The sequence below is a fragment of the Nanorana parkeri genome, unplaced genomic scaffold (genome assembly GCF_000935625.1).
Source record: "Nanorana parkeri isolate BGI_ZX_2015 unplaced genomic scaffold, ASM93562v1 scaffold250, whole genome shotgun sequence".
NCBI lineage: Eukaryota > Metazoa > Chordata > Amphibia > Anura > Dicroglossidae > Nanorana > Nanorana parkeri.
In genome coordinates, this window is record NW_017306518.1 from 590284 (window position 1) to 610177 (window position 19894).

Here is a 19894-nt window from a genome sequence, read left to right on the forward strand (position 1 = left end):
CGGGCCCGGGAGAGAGGAACGCCCCTGGGGGGGGGGGGGGGGTTCCTGCCAGAACTTCCATCGATCCCGATGACTGCCTCCTTCTGTCAGATTGTAATCAGAGGGTGCACAAAGTGCCAACTGTACCCCTCCCACACCCCCCTGTCTGTCTAGGTGTCATCTCTACTTTTTTTCCCTGCCCTGGGAGGGCAGATCTGCCTCATCTGTCTCTGGGATGTGCACAGGGTCAGAGCCCATCAGATGGGGCAGCAGGAAGGGGGCTACCGGCAGCTCACACAGAAAAGGTGCCCCTGACCTGTGAGTGTGCAGGAGATAAGCAGATCAAGGAGCACTGACAGAGGTGAGAGCACACGGCCTGTGCCATGGACTGAAGGGCCCTGGTCTGGGGGGTGCACAGGAACACACCGTAATGAAGAGCCATTTTCACAGGGAGGTGACCACACCCCTCTACCTTGGGCTCCTCCCCCTCCCCAGGCTGTCAGTCTGGCTTCCTATATGCGGTTGCATTGTGTCATATTGTCACACTGTGTGAGTGACAGGGAGACTGGAGTGCTTAGAAAGGTAAACACAATTATGCATGTCCTGTTAGCTTCAGGCGGCTCTGTTGCCTAGCAGGAAATCCGGCCCTGAAAGCTATCAGCTTTACACCAAAAGTGATTCAGGCAGCTGTAAACCACCCAATTATCTCCACTGACTGGCAAAGATGCATTTGTATAATGGAATACACAGGGCTTCAGGACTTTAATGGCATGCAGCAGATAGGTGCAGGTATTTCATTTACATTACCAGGGAATGCACTAGTAAACCTAAGTCCCCATATGTCTTCCATCTGAACAGACTTTATTGGTATTGTGAATCTCTATAAAACTGAAGACAGACAGGATATTCTGGTGCCAAGGCTATAAGTGGTGCAAGCATATGAAATGTTGGCACCGTGCTTACATGTCTGTAATGTATGAATAATTACTATCTCTGCCCACCTAAGCTCTAAAGGTATTAACAAACAAGGCATTGTCTATTATAGCATATCTAAATCCAAAAATAAAATAAAAATATATACTGTATTGCAGTTTAGCAGTCCTTAGATGTGCTGGCTGTATTAGTTTTCTTTTTCAGGCTTTTGTTTTAGATTTGTGTTTGGGTGGCATCACTCTATGGAAGAGCAACAGATCCACCTTTGGACAGCAGCATTGTCACCTGTAGAAACGGTAGTGTTAGATGGGCTAGCAGAGTTACATGGACCTGAATAGCAAATTAAAACAGAACTTCAGCTAACACTTTTTAAGCAGTTTACTGCAACAGTTTTTTTTTTCCTTTTGGGATAATGGTTTTACATGAAGCTGATCATTGCAAGCACCCATGCCAGTGTTAAATGGTTTGGCTCAACCCTCTATCCACTTTTGCTGGGTAGCTTGGTCTGTTAAAGGAAGCTGACCAATATCAGACTTACTGGCCGGATCAACAGCTGAAAATAAAGGGAAAAAAAAACTAAAATAAAGAAAAACTAATGTAGAAGCCAAATCTTCTGAGCTACAATATATTGCATTGTTGCTTTTGGGTTTAGACACGCTTTAAATTTATCGTTTAATAAATGTGTAAACTTTTGCCTTGTGTAAACCTTTAGGCAACGTCAGGCCCCTTTCAAATGCTCTCGATACTTTCCTGGTATTTTTTGCAGCAAACACTCCTGATGGCATAATTTTTATGATGTTGAGCTTTTGATGTTTCTTACTCCAAAATCAGATAGATAGGCATTTCTTATAACAATGCATATGCTAGCTCTGATAAATACAGTATTGTAAGTTTCTAAACAAATTGGCAATAACATTTACAAAATGTTGCATTCTTACTGTTATGGACACCCTATTGTACTTTTGCCTGATGTCTTTTTACATCTCTAGTTACAGCAGAATTTCCTTAAAGAACCCCAACTCTAGAGATCTGGCACAAAAAAAGTGTTTTAAGCTAAGCTCTCTATATAATATAGACAATATGAGGATGATGATTTTGCTTAGATAAACTATTTATCTTCTTCTTTCCAGTGAGAGAGTTAGAGAAAAAAAACGTTATGTATATAAAGTCTGCCCTACTAGCCATATAGTATTATTTACAGCTACAAGTTCACAGGATGATACAGGATCTGGCCAATTTAATATAGTTATGTCTAGAGCTTTTAGTCCACTGAATGAATTCTTTCAGAAGAAGCCCTTGATGTTTCAGAAGAGTTGTCTGACGAAGCCTCTGCAAAAATTTACAATGTAGTGAAGAACACCCAGGTAGCATAAGACATTTTTACTGTTAAATCTTGTCTCCAGTAAGCTGCTGGTCATCTGGCTGGGACTACCAAGTAAAGAAACACTTAACCTCTACAATTACTCCATACATCGGGCAAGTAGATTATTATTATTATTATTATACAGGATTTATATAGCGCCAACAGTTTTCACAGCGATTTACAATATAAGGAAGACATTACAATCACAATACAATAAGTCAAGACAAGATGGTAAGGAGGGCCCTGCTTATAAATCTAAAAGAGAGGGACAAGTGATACAAGAGGAGGTAGCTGTGTGGGGATGAATTGTTTGAGAAAGTGATAGTTCAGTGGTTATGTTGCGACAGAATTGGCTTACAAAACTAGCAAGCAATCAGGTTTAAATATATTTTTGGACAAATTAAACAGGAATTCTCATTGGTTGCAAACTTTAATGTTCTCATTTCTTTCTCCTGTTTTATTTTTTTTAATAAGCACCATTGTTATTCTGGAGATTAGTGTAGGATTACATTGTTAAAATTTTAAGAGTAATGTACCAGGGAGAACAAATACAATAAAACGAATCCTTTGGGGGTTTTTTTTGGGCCACTGAGTAAATACTTCTTCCTGCAGTTAACCTATTTTTATTGACATTTATCTCTGATTATAACTTGATATCACTACTACGGCTATAGTCATGAGATTGTGAAAGAGTAATTTTCAATAACTGTATATATGCTATGCACTAAAGTAACTCTTGACATGTTGGAGATACATAATGCTTTTGCACGGCACAAAAATCCAGCATATACGTGTGACAAAAACGAGATTATTACTACACCATAATACATCTACTCTTTATAGAAACTTGTGTTTGCATTCCTGAGATGTGTTCACTTTCTCCACCCTCTCTACTTCCTCTCCTTACATTGCACCACCTTATATGAGCAAACAGAAAGATAGCAATGTTGTGTAGGAAGCATCAAGTGCACATCAGTAGTCTCTCGCTAGAATTGTTTATACATACGTAATGTAACCTGTTCTGTGCTAAGACAGCGTTGGAGGCTGTGTTTTGTCATGAAACTGAAACAGTTAGCTATTAGGTTAAAGAATATGTCTAGACAATTGTTCAGTACAAAATGGGTAATGTTTTTTAGCTAGTAATAATACCCTTCCTAAACCAAATACGCTTCTCCTCTTTAATCTGTGACTGCATGAATAGCGTGGCACCTTTGGTAAAGCCAGAGAAGGACATGCTATATCCTAATGGCTCTACCTGAAACCCCCTCAATGGCAAATACATAGGCTTCAAGAGGTGGCAGAATAGGTCTGGATATGTAACAAATTTGAAGTGGCTAATGTCATAATAAAAGACTAGGCCTAAAATGAGCCTTAACAAACATTATAAAGCCCAGCTTGCACACCTGGAAAATAGATGATCTGAGAATCCAGTCTAATAAAGCAGAGATAACAAGTTACATTTTTTTTTTCAATTTGCCAGAACTCAGGGTTCAAACTGTGTTGGGCTGAAGAGTAAATGTTCACTGCAGATTTTAAATCTGTAGGACAAAATGACCCATTCTTAGAGAAACAGTGAAACAGCCACAATGTTTGGTTGGGAATCTCTGCTCTTCTCTGGTCCATAAACAAGATTCAATGGGATATCTCATTTTTTACAAACAGTGGACACTGTGGATTTTGATGAAATTGTACCTAATCATTAGATAATACCTTTATAGGGTAAGGGAACCCCCTTAACTTTCAAAAAAGCAAATCCTTCTATATATGGCTAACATTACTGTCATTGCATAACTGTAGTGAACACAGACTTCCTCTATTCTCCTGTTCATTTAATAATACTATCAAATTTATGGCATACAAAGCCAAGTATAAATCAAAAAAACCTTTTGTGCTTGCACCCTGTTTCCTTCATTTCATTGATAAATGGATCCATTCGGTGTTCACTTTTTATTCATTTACTTTCAATGTTTTCCACATTATTGAATTTATTTTAAACATTATATTAGTTTTGTGTGACTTACTGGAAATAGCTTGAAAACAGGATATGTGCTGATTTTCCATTTTCCTTTGCTATAGGAGAGCAGTGGCATTTCTATATTCCTCAGATACTGGGAGAAGATGATGATTAAAGCAATAGTTCTGGAAAGAAAAAAGTTTGCATTTTTATTTCCCTTTTATCTAGGTTTCCCACAATCTCTAAGTGAAGTTATATAAGAAAATATGTTTCTATTGCCTAAACTATTCAAACACAATAACATTTTGACATTTACCAATAATTGGCAATGGCTGTGTAATAGAAAGATCAATTCACAATAATAATTTATAGGTAACTATAAGGACTCATGCACACGGGTGCAAATAAAGGGACTTAGAGGCATACAGCATCAAATACACGTATTTGTGGTGCTGGGAGCCCAAGCAGCTGCATCTTTTATCCATAGGAATCTATGGACAGAAAAAGCTGTATACGGGTATACAGAGTAGATGTCGATACCTGAAGTTTATCATTTCGGAATGTCCATGTGCTGGTACCGGTGTTTACATGCATATACCCACGCAAAGCGTTTTCTGTCCATACATTCCTATGAACAGAAAAAGCACAGCAGCTGGGGCTCCTGGGTGCCGCAAATACAGACATATTTTATGCTGTATGCCTATATACCAGTACTTTGTGAAATAGGTCACAAACTAGGAGACACAAAGCATGCTTTACTCTGCAGCACTATTAATTTGGTAGCTGAGCTGTGGAAACATTATGGGGTCTATTTTCCCTGTGAATCTCTGTGTACGTTTATGCTGTGTGAATGGAGGCAAAAACAAACGTCCTTAGTATATTTTCTTTTCAGATCGATTGTAATATTGGAAAAATACCACCATATGGCCACTAGATGGAGTTGAGGAGCATTGAAAATAAATACTTATACTAATAATAATATTAATCATAAATACCATTATGCTGTCTTTACTGTCCTGTTCCAGTGCTTCAGCATAATGCATTAATGCAAAATCATTCTGGACCTCAGCTACAACATTTTTATTTTTTTCTGCAAGGTCAATCCTACCTGTTCTGGTGAACAGGCACCGTAAAGCTGCCACAAATAGGGGTCTATTTATAAACAATTCATAGATCTATTCGCCCTTTGTGATCTTTCTCAAATGGAGGCAAACACAAACATTCTTAGTATATTTTCTTTTTAGGTTGAATGTAATATTTGGAGAATAAATAATAAAGAAAATAAATGCTTATTTCCTATGCTCCTTAGCGCAATCTTGTGGCCATAATGCGGTATTTTTCAAATGTAACATTTGACCTGAAAAGAAAATGCAGCTCCATACACATAGCTGCGTATGGAGCTGTATATTTGCGTAGCGTAAAAATGCTCAAAAACAGAAGGACCGAGATGCGTCCGGGTCGCGTATTTCTGTGTATTTACGTGCATATATGCGTGTTTGCGCGCATATACGCACGCACGTGCGTACAGTTCATTAACATTTCTATTACGAATGATGCATTGTGGGATTGCAAATAGTGCACGCATATACGTACATACGCACTCTTATACGCGCATTTGCGCGTATATACGCAATATACAATGTTGCTCTTGCGTTGTGTGTGAATGAGGCCTAAAACACTAAACTCCAAACCCTCTTTTGTTCTTTGTGTTTTTTTAAACATAATAAAAAATATGAAAATGTGAAATAAAAGTAAAAAATAAAACCCCAATAAGAAAAAACTGCAAAGGAGAGGTCCCGCAGTTCACAAGGAACTGAAAATGCTGCTGACAGGCACAAAAAGGTAGTCCTATGGAGAGTGAACACAGAAGTTGCTACACAATAATATGGAACCCTAACACACTGCAATTCACAGTTATAAATCACAGTATAGAAGAGTGAGAACAGGTGGGGGGTACAGAATATGTAGCCTACCACACTGCAATTGATTGCAATAATGTAGCACAATACAGTGCAGTACTTTTATACTGTATACTTTGATACTAGTGGTTTACACCACTGTATAACTATCTCTCTTGCAAACAGAACTCTGTTAGCTGTTCCTATCTAATCCAAGTCTCCACACACAATGGAAAAGTCTGCTGTGAACCCTGACTTTTATAGGAAGTGGACTAGTAGATAGGAAAACCCCCACTATTGGCTCTTCTAATACACCTGACCTCAATTTAATGGCTAGCAAGTGCATGATTAGTAATTAGTTGCAAGTCATTAGTATGACTTGGAGTCATACTCATAGTTGACCCAAACCCAAAGCTCATCACTAGTCACATTTGTGATGTTCGTAATCCTTCTCAGTGTATCGCTAAGTTGTTGCTTTTAATTAACAGGATAGGTCAGGCCTTTCCTCAGATAGGAATCCAAGTCTTTTTTTTCTGCAGGCAAAGACAAATATGTATAAAAAAAAGAATATTATCCTTAGGTTTTAGGGGGTGTTAATAGAAAGGATAAAATGTTGCTTATTAAACTATAAAAAAACGTAAGACTAAGCTCATATAGTAATGTAATAAAAGAACTTGTCTGTGAGCAAGATGTGAGAATAAAAAACAGAATATACAGTATTTCCTTTTTACTCCCTCTTACTATTCTATCTGGTCTTAATTTTGGCACTGCAGTGCTCCTTCCTGGAGATTCCAGCTCAATAGCATAAACAGCTGTTTCATCCATTTTATTCTCAGAACCTCCGCTTTTACAGTGCCTCCTGCTTGGGTTCCTGCAATATTTGGAAACTGTTTGCATGATGCAATCATATTTCCCAGATATCGTGTACAGCGGAGTATATACTTAACACTGGAACCTGTAGAGCTAGGTTCAACTGATAAAATGGCTAACAAGTAACTTAAGTAATAGTTAAATAAATGTCCTGGGACACTGGTAAGCTACGCCTAGGTGTGAACCCAGCCTAAGGCTTTGCACACCTATTGTATAGATGCACTTGAAATATATTTTACTAATCTAAAGCCAAAACATGTTTCCATTTTAGATAGTGTAGGGAATGGTAAAAACTTTTTTTACCATCTGTGTCCTGTTAAAGAGATTTCCTTTTACTTTCTTGCCTGTAGAGACAACAGAAAGTGAGAGCAAATCTTTCCAAACTAAGTAAATCCCTCTTAGATCATCTGTGTTCCTGACCCTGGCTTTGTTCCTGACTCTGCTTTTCATCTTCCGTTCCAGTACTACATTGTCTGCATGGCTCCGACCCTGGCTTGTCTCTCAACTATGATTCTGTCTGATGTCTGCTGCCTCATCGCCCATTCAGTTTTGACTCGGCTTGCACCTGTCCTCGATCCTTCCTACACTGCATTCCAGACGTGAATCTCCTGCGTTGCTTTCATCCTGAAGATTGTTATCAGGACCAGCACTTCAGCCTGCAGTCTTCCAGCACTCATGCCCCTGTGTGCCCTGCCTCTCCTATTCTGCTATTCAGGGGTTTTGGGCCTGGAGTTGGAAGAGAGGCCTCCTTAGTCACTTCAGGCTCTGAAAGGTACGTGACTGAGGTTGCATCTCTTAGTTCCGCAAACTGCAATAAAAACTAACAGGAGTTTTATCCCTTCCCCATTTTCTTTCACAAATGTTTTGTAACTTTTGGTACACTATAAACTAAATGTTCAGTTGGGCTTTAAAGTGTATGTTTTTTATTTTGTATAGTAGAGGGATTACAACCCTCTGTCAGGTTTTACTGCTATCCGGGTCTCTGTTAGAATATTTCTCCTCACTTCCTGTACCAGTGACAATAGCTTCACAAAACAGAAAGAGAGAAAAAACCTACAACTTAAACACAGACAGCAATCAAAAGATGACAAGGGTTCTAACCTTCCCCTCCTTATATCTGTTTGTGTTGGAGTTTCTACCTCCCTTCCTGTTTGGTGAAATTGTTGTTCCCAGGACAGGAAGTAAGGGGAAATCTCCCTAATGAACCACTGGATAACAATAAATATCAACCAGGGGTTTCTAATGCTTCCCCATTCTATCCAAAACTAAAATTAAGCTTTAGCTGGACATGCTGGACAGCAGCTTGCAAAATATTATGGAATTGAAGGTATTATTAGCGGCTCACATTGTTGTGCTTTAATAGTGATGGGCCAAAAGGGAAGTAAATATTAATATGAATAACTAAACAGCTCTGAATGGAAATGTATAGACAAAAATGTCTATTCTGACAATACCTGGCCTCCAAAAGGGAAAGTGAATACATTACGCAGGCAACAAATGAGCAATCATGACACTATGTGGGAAAGAAAGTGGGTAGTCATAACAATATGCAGGCAATCATGGCAATTCATGGGCAGCAAATGTTTAAACGTGACAATGTTGAGAACAGGTGGTGGTGTGCATGTTTAGCAGTGGCTGCAGCAGCACCCCCTACGTTGTAGTACCCGCTGTGCAGAGGCTGACTGATGAGGGGGGCAAGTACAGCCCAAAAGCCCATAGTGCAGTGGCCCCCTGTCCCACTCTCCCCATTCTCCTGCCTTCTCTGCGCCCCCACCTGCCACTTTCCCCATCCATGTAAGGGTAGTGTGAACAGTCAGGTGATGTGAGGACCGTGAAGTCCATAAAAGGGGTGGCTGGCCGGAGGATGGCGCTCTCCTCCTGCTTGGCTCCCCTCACAGTTCTGGCCTTACTCCATTCCATGTCCAGTACTTAGGCACTCTCACCTTCTGTATCCCACCACTGGCTGTTTGGACTTCAACGATGTGAGCTGTGGGAGGAGAGTGAGAGGAGCCAGACCGTGTCAAAGCCGGTGTTTTATAATTTTTCTTGACCCCATAAAATTTCTCGACAGTCACCCGAATCAGCTGTTTTCCTGATGTTCTTTATTCATGCGCATGTGCACCAGGAAGAGATGTAGTCGAGAAATTTTATGGGTTAACAAGCACCTTGTCCCCATGCCGATGGGGACAACGGCCTCTTCGTCCTCAAGCCCTGACCTGTTGGTTGTGGGGGTCTGCGGGCAAGGGGGCTTATTTGCATCAGGGTATTCCCTTTAACATTGGGGGCACCCAGATGCTGCCCCCCCTTTGGGATGAGTAAGGGGTACTTGTACTCCTACTCAGTCACTAAAGGGTTTCATTCAAATGTAAATAAAAAAGACCAGACTTTAAGAAAAAATCCTTTTGTTGAAAAAAAACATGCTCCAAAAATGTTTTTTAAATCCCCAAAATTGATCCACCGACATAATCCTAAGGTCTTTCATGACATCCAGCTTTGTCCACGACGACTCGTTGAAATGTTAAAATACCCGTCGGCGGACGCCGACCCGTCCACATCCGACGAACTGCCGCTGCAGAATGACCTATTTGGCAGGAGTCGGCAAAAAGTAAACAAATGGGCGGAACTAGCGGTGACATCACCATCTCATATTTGTTTGGATTTGGCCAGCATCTGTCATATAGGTCTTCTGAGGCTCCTGCCAAATCAAAACAAGTGACCTGAGGACAGTAGCCTGTCATTGCATAACAAATAGGTGGAGCCAGCCGTGATGTCACCACTAGCTCCACCAATTTATTTGCGTTCGGCTCGGCTGAGCCATTCGGCTGCCGTTGGCTGCTGTATGGGCTATTGTGAATGGCTCCGGCGGCCAAAGTGAGCAGATGGATTATCCGATGCTTCCGCTTAATCCTTCGGCTCCTTTGTGAATAACTCATTTAATGTCACTTTTATGCAACACATTTTCATTCCTAATGATCATTTAACTCATCTGAAATTAACGAAAATTCGGATTCATCCGAACCCGAATGCCGAAATGAATTGACTTTCAGACCCGAATCCCAAAAAACTAACTAAAATAAATAAACATCTGAAATTAACCAGTTGCCGTCCGCCCGTAGTAGAAAAACGGACGGACGGCACTACATTTTTTGCTGCCTTACATGTCTAGCTAGTACTCTGTCAGCATGCTTTTTAGGGCCCCTCATCCACACCCAGTCTTGCTCCGCTACCCTTCTGCTTCTTCTATGAGAAGTTTGTAATGGAGAGGTCAGTAGTAGCACACATGGAGAGGAATTTATCAAGACTGGCGGAGACAGAATCTAGAGCAGTTGCTTAAGGCAACCAATCATCTTTCAGGCCAGGTTCACACTAGAGCTGCAACAGTTAATCGATTTAGTCGATTAAAATCGGCGATTGAAAACGTTGGCAACGTTTTCGATCGTCGATTCGTCGGCTATCGATTGATTTGCCTGTTCGGGGCTGTTCCGGGCTACAGGTAAGAGTTACGCTACGCACGCCGCGGACGCCACGTATGCCATGCCCACCACACAAGCCGGACACACGCCCGCAGAGCACGCCGCCGCGACTTACAAGGGTTCAGAAACAGGTAAGGGGGACCTGTTTTAATGTTTCCTGTTTAAAAAAAAAAAAGCGGCACACTGTAGAACACCACCAGCTATAGAGGAACAACAAATCCCAGCAATAATATATTAAACACCCGGTATAATGTATTATTGCTGGGACTTGTTGTTCCTCTATAGCTGGTGGTATTCTCCATTGCGCTGTATAATGTATTTTTGCTGGGATTTGTTCCTCTATAACTGGTCAGTGGTAATCTGCATTGCGCAGTATAAATCATTATACAGCGCAATGGAGAATACCACCAGCTATAGAGGACTACAAATCCCAGCAATAATACATTATATACAGCACAATGCAGAATAACGCCAGCTACAGAGGACTACAAATCCCAGCAATAGTACATTATAGTATAATGTACTATTGCTACATTCCTCTATAGCTGCTGGTATTCTGCACTGCGCCGCTGTATGATGTACTATATTGCACACCACACTTTTTTTTTACTTCCACCGCGCCAAGCTTGCTCCCATGATGGACTACAATCTTAACACAAACTAGTCGTCAATCACTGGAGCCTTTTTTTTTTATCCGATTAACCGATTAATCGAACTTAATAATCGGCCAACTAATCGATTATGAAAATAATCGTTAGCTGCAGCCCTAGTTCACACCTTTTTCTGGACTAGATCTGGAACGCAGTGCATTGCATTTTGCCACTTTTTTTAGCTTAAAATGGGCTTACAGGTGCAGTCCAATGTGTTTGCATGCAATTGTATGCATTTTTGATGTGTTTCCATGCCTTCCAGACCAGAGAAAATGAGACAAGCAGTATTCTTCTTGTCTGGACTGGAACGGACTGCGCTGGTGTGAACAGAGCCCAGAAATACCGTAGGGATACATTGGGATTTTTTTGGGTCCAGGAACAAACTGTTCTGGTCTGGACATGATCCAGACATGGTGTGAACAAGCCCTAAAAGCTTAATTAAACAAACTGAAGATTGGTTGCTATAAGCAACTTCTCCAGATTCTGCCTGCTCCAGCTTTCGTAAATCCCCCTATAGTACGTAATGTAAATTGCAGAGGTCAGTCTTAAGTAACATAGAGTGCAGAGGTCAGTGGTGTAATGCAGAGTGAAGAGGTCAGTTGTGTCAGTTGTGTAACGCAGAGGTCAGTGGTGTAACGCAGAGTGCAGAGGTCAGTGGTGTAATGCAGAGTGCAGAGGTCAGTAGTAACGCAGAGTGCAGTGGTGTAACGCAGAGTGCAGAGATCAGTTGTATAATGCAGAGTGCAGAGGTCAATGCTGTAATGCAGAGTGCAGAGGTCAATGCTGTAATGCAGAGTGCAGAGGTCAATGCTGTAATGCAGAGTGCAGAGGTCAGTGCTGTAATGCAGAGTGCAGAGGTCAGTGGTGTCCCTATTTGTTCTGGTGACCCCTGTCACCAGGATTAATAGTGAAGGATCTCTAAATTTGTGAGTTGTTACTAGGGCAGGAATTGAGGGGAAAACCTCCAATGGGTACACTCGTTCAGATGACAATTGTCAAAGGAGGCATTTCTCTCACTTTGGAGACTTTTATATTTCCTTTCTGTTGTGTCTATAGGACAGGTAGAAGGGAAAGTAACCGAATGGGTCACAGATGGCAAAGAAAATCATGACGTGGATTTTAACCATTCCTGACTGAAAATTGACTTTGATATACTTTAATAAATTATGAGGAATTAATTGAATGTGCTAATAGATTTTATGCATTACATCAGTACTGAAAGGCAAAAGAGTTAAATCATATAATATGTGACCACAATGAGCTAAGTAAATATGTTTACAGAGTAAAAGTTAAAACTGACCTATACTGACATTAATATGCACCTATCCTGCCAAATCGAATCTATTAAACCAATAAATGACAATACAATGTCTGAAATACTTGTCTTTTCTAAACACATGGGTGCTCCATGATCCTTCTGTTGCCAGCTGTGTGACCAAATCTCACAGCATTGGTAATGCTTGAGCTCTCATCCTCCTGTTCAGTATAGATCACATAACCAGTGCTCCAGCATTTGGTCATCTTAATGGTACCATTAGCATGGTACTGGTACCTTGTACTAGTAGCATGGAGTAGAAATAACTTATATGCTGGTTAAGCACAAGATAGATAGATAGATAGATAGATAGATAGATAGATTCATAGATTTTGAACAATATCTGCAACACATACCCTGTACTTAATACATTACCTCTTTAATTTCAGTAATTACTTACAATGCAGCAATGCCCCAGTGTGCACCACATTTTTTTCCTGCTTCCTCAAACAAAGAAAGCCCTATAAGTGTTATGGTTGGTGTAATAGATAAGGGTCCAATAAACTTCAGTAAGAGTCCGATCAGTCCTGTAAATCCCAGCAACAATTGCAAGATAGAAGCCACAATAATTGCACCTTGAATCTAAAAAACAAAGAGAAATCGCTTTGTGTTTTTACAATGTATACCTTAAGCTGAACACAGTATATTTTCACATTTTGAGTTCAACCATATAATTACATATGACAAACAGTATCTTTCTGACAGCAACAGCAGGAGAAGAATTATACTGTAACCATGTATTTTATGTTCCTGTTCCGTATGATTATTCTGTAGCTAGCATGGTATTAAATATCAAGCGGCAAAATCAAACGTATCTTCATGTTTATCTTCTAATTTACAAAATACTGCTTTGCAAACTGATATCAGGACCCTATTTCCTGAACTAGCACGAGAAATTCTGCAGTATACTCAGAATTTAAGATGTGATTTTCTGCTAAAGATTAGCTAAAAACAAATCTGAAATGGTTCTATCATATGCTCAAATGGGAAAAGAACTCAAAATTCTTGTTTTTTTCTCTAATAGTCTAAACTGTTATGTGGACATGTAAATGGTTTTGCTTCTGTGTTACACAGGACAAACGTCAACATAGTCTTGATATGAAATAATACTCCACTTAATGCTTTGTACCAGTATCATGGAACACAAACCCTAAGGAATGCAAATGTAAAGTCTTGGTTTGTCTACATGTCTACCATAAGGTCAAAGGGTTAGAAAAGCACGTCTGTTATGACTTATACTGTCTTCTCTTTTGCTGACTTGTTATGCTGTCTTATCAGGAAACTGTGTTCAGATAGTCTACAAAATGCTGGGTCATTGTATTATATATTTGCCTTAAACACTGTGGAGATGTTTAGGCTGTTTTGTACTGCCACACTCCTACCCAAGTGACTGGTCAGCCTTTAAATTCCATGAACAAGAGCAGACATCATAGCCACACATAAAATGCTAAAAGAGAGTGTTTACTCCTTCTCTATCAGTCCACCAAGAACTGGCGACAAGAATAGCAGGCAAACGGTCATTCTCCTGTAGAAGTGTGGTTCTAGAAGTATTGAACTAGAGTGGGTAGTGTAAGTGTAATGTAAGTACACTTTTCCACCAACAAACATATACACGCTGCCCAGGGGGAGAAACAATTGGGACCTAGCTGGACTGAAATGGCAATCAGAATAGCCGTATGGCACATTTTATTATATATTGTAATGTGTTACTGACAGTTGGGTCTGTGCAGCCTTATCAACCTAGGCCATAGTTTATTTTGGCTATACAAAAATCCAGGCTCTGTAGCAGGTTCATTTATCCACCTATATCTTGAGGGGGTAATGAGAAATGGTCATGCATAACAGTGATGAAGCAACTCTCAAAATATTACATCTTGTATCTCACCCAGATTTTCACAGGTGCTGCTGCATCTTTTGCAGAAAAAAGGGATAACCCCAAAGCTAAGAGCAAAATCACTGCACACTGTCACCCACATTTACTGTACCTGTCTAGGCCCATTGTAAAAAAAAAAGTTAGGTCTAGTCTCCCTGATTAAAACTGTCCTACTTTTGGGCACTTTTACACTGCTATACTTTCTGCAGTATCTTAAAGCAGAACTCTGGGGGAAATTATTGTTAACCCTTGCAGTGGGGCTACCCACACAATGCAAGGAATTAGTGCTCATTTTGGTCTAGGGAGGAAAATAACAAAGCTATACTCACCCCATGCTGAGAGCCGGCCAGCTGTGACAGCACTTTCCTCTTACACTGCAGCAATGGCATGTTTTTAGGCATGTATATATATATACGTCCACTCGTCACAGACGAGTGGACGAGTGCATTTTTCGAGCCCTGTATATATATATATAGAAAGTGATGATTTATGGGAACTTAGATCACTGCAGCAGAGGGGGATTGGTCCAGGAGTTCTTTACGGGATAATTGCACTTTAAAACAAAGGCTGAAGCCGGAGAGGGAGAAGCTAACCACTGGATGTCGACAAACAGAGAAGATGCATACTTCCGTTGGAGCACGGAACTATGCATCTCTGCAGGGGGTAGGGATCTGTGAAGTAATCTTAAACAGACCAAAAGCATAAATGCACTTTGTTTTAAAGTGCACTTTTGCTTTAATTCTTGTAGTAAAGCCCTATTCTGTGCTTTTTGTCTCTTTGGGCCTAGACTTGCTAATTACAGTTGTCTTCTTGCTGCTGGCCAATTTTACACTGCAATGTCATCTACAATCTCTTAATTTTTGACTGTGCTCTTTTTCTCTATTGGGGGCAATATTTCCCCATGTCCTGCTGCTGGCCAATTTTACACAGCTGTAATATCTGCAGCTTCTCAATTCTTAATGAGAGTTTTTTAGCAATTAGCCAGCGAGTGCAGGGACAGTCTCCCCGAACTATGTGCCAATTTCTATCTACTGGTCAAAGCTGGCCCTTCTGATCACACCAGTCCCCATAGCAGCAGAATTTTATATCACTAATGGGACTCCTCTAGTAATGCATATTAATAGTGTAAAAAAATACAAGGTTAAATTCCAGAATCAGGTGATGTTTAAAAATTAGAGTAACAATACACATTTATAAAAAATAAAAAAAACACAGGAAAAAAAAGTGGCGTGGGATTCCCCTTACTCCAACCAGACTATAATCCAGGAATCCAGCAAGTCACAACCCTTCTTGTACTAGACCAGGCCAGATAACTTTCAAGATTTGGTGGGTACATTGACAGGGGCAATAAAAAGCCTCTTCCCTTTGCAAAGCACTCCTGTCCCAGTCATGAGGGAGAAGAGCACCTTCACTACCTCTGGTCCCCCAAGAAGAAGGTGGGAGTTAAATAACGGGATCTGAAAGCCACCTTTGTAACAAGGGGTATCCAGATAGCCACCCACTTCTGGGGGAATGAGTACAGGGGTAAAATAGTACCCTATGCCCATTGCTACAAAAAAAGTTAAATGTAAATAAACACACACACATACTGTACCTTCATAGTATTTGAGGTTGAATAAAGACATTAGTCCATCAAGTCCAACCTATTAGGATCTCATTCTAGGAGTACCCGTACCCCTGTATATTACGGTCCCTTAAGAAATCGTCCAAAAGTTTCTTGAACAATTCCACATTATTTGCTGAAATCACCGCCTGTGGCAGTGAGTTCCAGACCCTAACTGATCTTACTGTGAAGAACCCCTTTCGCCCCTTGTGCTTGAATTTTTTTTCCACCAATTTTAGGTGATGGCCTCTAGTTTTTGTAACGGAGTTAATTTTAAACAGTTTATCGCTAATGTTGCTACCACCATTAAACATTTTGTACATGGAAATCATATCCCCCCTTATAATCTCCTCACCTCTAATGTGAACATGTTTAAATTTAGTAGCCTCGTCTCGTAGCTCTGGTCCTCCATACCCTAATTAGTTTGGTTGCCCTTCGCTGGACTTTTTCCAACTCAAGGACATCTTTTCTTAGTACTGGTGACCAGAACTGGACCACCTTCAAGTCCTTTATTTAAAACAAAACACAAACATATAAAAAATTCATTTTATTATTGTCCCTCAAAGTAATCCCAATGCAGTCACATTAATCATGTTGTCATAACATTACTTTAAGGAGCATTAATAAAAATTTATTCCAGAGGATCCCTGAGTGACATAATTGTGCAAAAAAGGTAATTTTTTGATACTTCATGATGTCTCCAGGGATTCCCTGGATTTCACAGGCTTAGATAATATTTAAAATTGAAACAATTTTTGAAAATAATGGAGTGGGGTTCCTCCTAATATTTTAACCAGGACCATGTCCAGACATGCAGTCTGGGTGACCAAAGAAGGAAGGGCAGGAAACACGCATCACCCTCTCCTCCCTGTGCCAGACCAGGACACATGCTTTCAAGGAGATTGGGGAAAAATATGTTTCTTAAATTCTTCATCTGGTGATGCAGGGGGCAGGAAGTTCTTCTGTCTGCTAAGTTTGTGCTGCTATTGTGCACTTTTCTCCCCAAAATATTTAAGTGCTTTATCAAGTCTTGCTTCTAATTTTGTAACAATCAAATAAATTATTTGTATTTTTAAATGGTTTTCATTAAATGTAACCCTCTTAGCATTCCCGTGGATACATTGAAGATTTCAAAGCTGGGTATATATTAATACATAATTGGATTTTTTAGATGTATTTTTTTTTTAGCAGATAGTCTTTATTAAAGTTTTAACAATACATGACAAGAAGGTAAATCAGCCTGTCCCTGTCGGGGTACAGACGTAAGCTTACAAAATACATATTTAACATTACCTTACAAAAAAAAAAAATTGTGTGATTGGCGCAAGCAGTGGTCACAGTCTTGTTTAGATGATAACCAAGTTGCTCTAGTGATGGGTGTGGGGCCCTGTGTATACTCAAGATAGCTGCGTCTGGCCGCCGTGGTTGCCTCCACATATCTACTCCTGATCAATTTTTTCCTAGAGGTAGCATATGCAAGAATTCTTCCCCTTAAAACTGCCTTAGCAGTTTCCCAAAACAATGCAGGGTTATCTAGGTGCTCAGAATTATCCGACGCATACTAGATGTATTTTAAATGTAAGCTGTGTAAGTACCTGCAAATGTGCTGACAAGTAATGTGCTGAGATGAGGAGAGAGCCAAATGAATAGAGAGATGACTTTGTCAATCTCCTGCTACTAATGCCACTGTCTAATAAGATGGCCGAGAGGGGAGGATCCATTCACACATTAGCGTTTTTCTGCAGGTATCTATACACGTGGAAATGCACAAAAAACAATACATTATTATGGGTCTCGTTCACTCCTGCGCATTTTTTCATGCACACAAAAATGTGGAACACAGCAAAAAATACATGCGCAATTTTCTGGGTGATTTTAATGCATTCTGTCTCCAGGAAGACTGTGGATGTAGCCACAAATGCGCGTGTACGACCGTGCATTTTTCCGCATGAAAAAACATGCAGCATTCAAAACATTTGAATGGAGCCTCACTGTAACAGTTAAGGTTTTGTGATCCACCAAGCAGAAAACTGGATGGCCAGAAATACTTTGGCAGGTAAAACAAAGTATGAACACCACATATGATAATGAATTAAAAAAAAAAATCTGTTTGACATTATTCATAGAAAAAGAATACTTCCTACCATACTAGGTAATGTAAATAGCATTCCAAGTGTTTTTGTTTCCCAATGGATGTAAAACAGCATTAAAGAAAAACATAATTACTTCTCTCATCCGAGACTGCCATGATTCTGTATAATTTACAGAAATGTTCCCAGTTCCATTATACAGTAACATTTCGGATTGTTGGCACTTCCACTGAGGCAGAGATAATATTGCTAGAGCGGGTGTGATCAGGCTGAAGGTCCCACCTTGTAAGATAGGAAGTCTGTGAGAAACAAAAACAACATGGAAGTTACCACCATCATGACTAGTGGAATTACATTTTCACTAAAACATGTATCAATGGTGGGCATTTTTATTTGTTAATATTGCTGGCTGTACAGTAGATAAAAATTGTGTAATATTTCACTTATAATACATTTGCATGTTGGTCATTGTTGTTACTAAACAACCAATTGACTGGAGTAAACAAATGGGAATGAAACCAATAACATGTACAGAATGCTCATTTTGGGGTTTCATCATATATTCCTTGAGGTCACCTTGAGCTTTCCCAAATTCAGAATGTGTGGTGCCACCTGTATTTCTTTTTACACAGATGTCCAAATACAGACTATATTGTACCCCCTGGATTTACAAGTACAGAATGTGTTGTCCTCCCAGAATTTCCAAGTAAAGGATGTATTGTGCCCCGGTATTTCAAAAACTGAATGTAAATTTCCTCTGGATTTCAAAGTACAAAATGTGTGGTGCAAACACATTTACCATGTGTGCTGCCTCCTAGGTTTCCAAGTACAGAATGTGAAATATCCCCTTGATTCCTAAGTAACCTTGGATTTTCTACTTTTCCATGCCTGGAAGCATTGCCTCTTTTGCACACTACAAAAGTTTTACACACTACAAGTTATTTAAAATATATAAAAAGTAAAAAACACAGTGCCCAGCACTAATCAAATAAAGTATGGGCAGCACAGTAGCATAGTGGTTAGCACTTCTGCCTTGCAGCACTGGGGGTCCCTGGTTTGAATCCCAGCCAGGTCACTATCTGCAAAGGAATTTGCATGTTCTCCCTGTGCTTGCGTGGGTTTCTTCTGGGTACTCTGGTTTCCTCCCACACTCCAAAGACATGCTGGTAGGTTAATTGGCTCCTCCCTAAGTTGGCCCTCTATGTAAGTATGTCTTATATGGACCTTAGATTGTAAGCTGCTTGAGGGTAGGGACTGATGTGAATGTGCAACTATGTAAAGTGCTGTGTAAATTGTCCACACTATATAAATACCCGAAATAAATAATAAATAAGTCACAACACAGTGTCCTTTCAGAGAAAAGTGCATTCAGTGAAATAGTGCAAACAAAAGTCTCTGTAGATAAAGTGCTAATAGAGTGTATTCCAGAAGATCAATCTTCCCATCTGTATGTGCCGTTAGTGACATAAACCGCACTCACTAGATCAGGTGGACCAATTAGGAAAAACAGCGCTCAAGTATGGTTAGTTTGTCTTGATCTATTCATCCGTTGACTGAGAGGTTTCAGCATTAGGCTTCCACTATTCTCCTCCTCCTTGCACTCCCCCGATGTTCATAAAGACATCCATCTTTAAAATTATTTAAAACACTCACATAAGTGTACAGATGCAATCGCTTCTCAATAAGTAAACTTCCCCAGAGCTGCTGCCGGCTGGCCGCATATAAGCCAACAAGCACGTCCGTTCGAAAAATCCCATAGTACGATTCCTCCCTGGTGTGCAGTGACCTCAGTGTGTATCCGCCCACCGACGCATTTCGCCGTGTGGCTTACGCAGGGTAGGGCTACATGCTGATGTCAATCCGATCTTTAAATACCTGTCATTCTATAACACA

The 19894-nt window shown here is 40.2% G+C and overlaps 1 protein-coding gene across 1 annotated transcript in view; it reads right to left on the reverse strand.

Annotated features, from left to right (window-relative positions):
• LOC108787236 (solute carrier family 23 member 1-like) overlaps positions 1-19894 on the reverse strand; it is a 141981-nt gene that overhangs the window by 94164 nt on the left and 27923 nt on the right. The window contains exons 4-6 of the mRNA XM_018556733.1: positions 18138-18300; positions 12836-13017; positions 4297-4414 (exon numbers count right to left, since the gene is read on the reverse strand). Of these exons, the coding sequence (XP_018412235.1) occupies positions 4297-4414; positions 12836-13017; positions 18138-18300 (463 nt within the window). The remainder of the gene's footprint in view (positions 1-4296; positions 4415-12835; positions 13018-18137; positions 18301-19894) is intronic.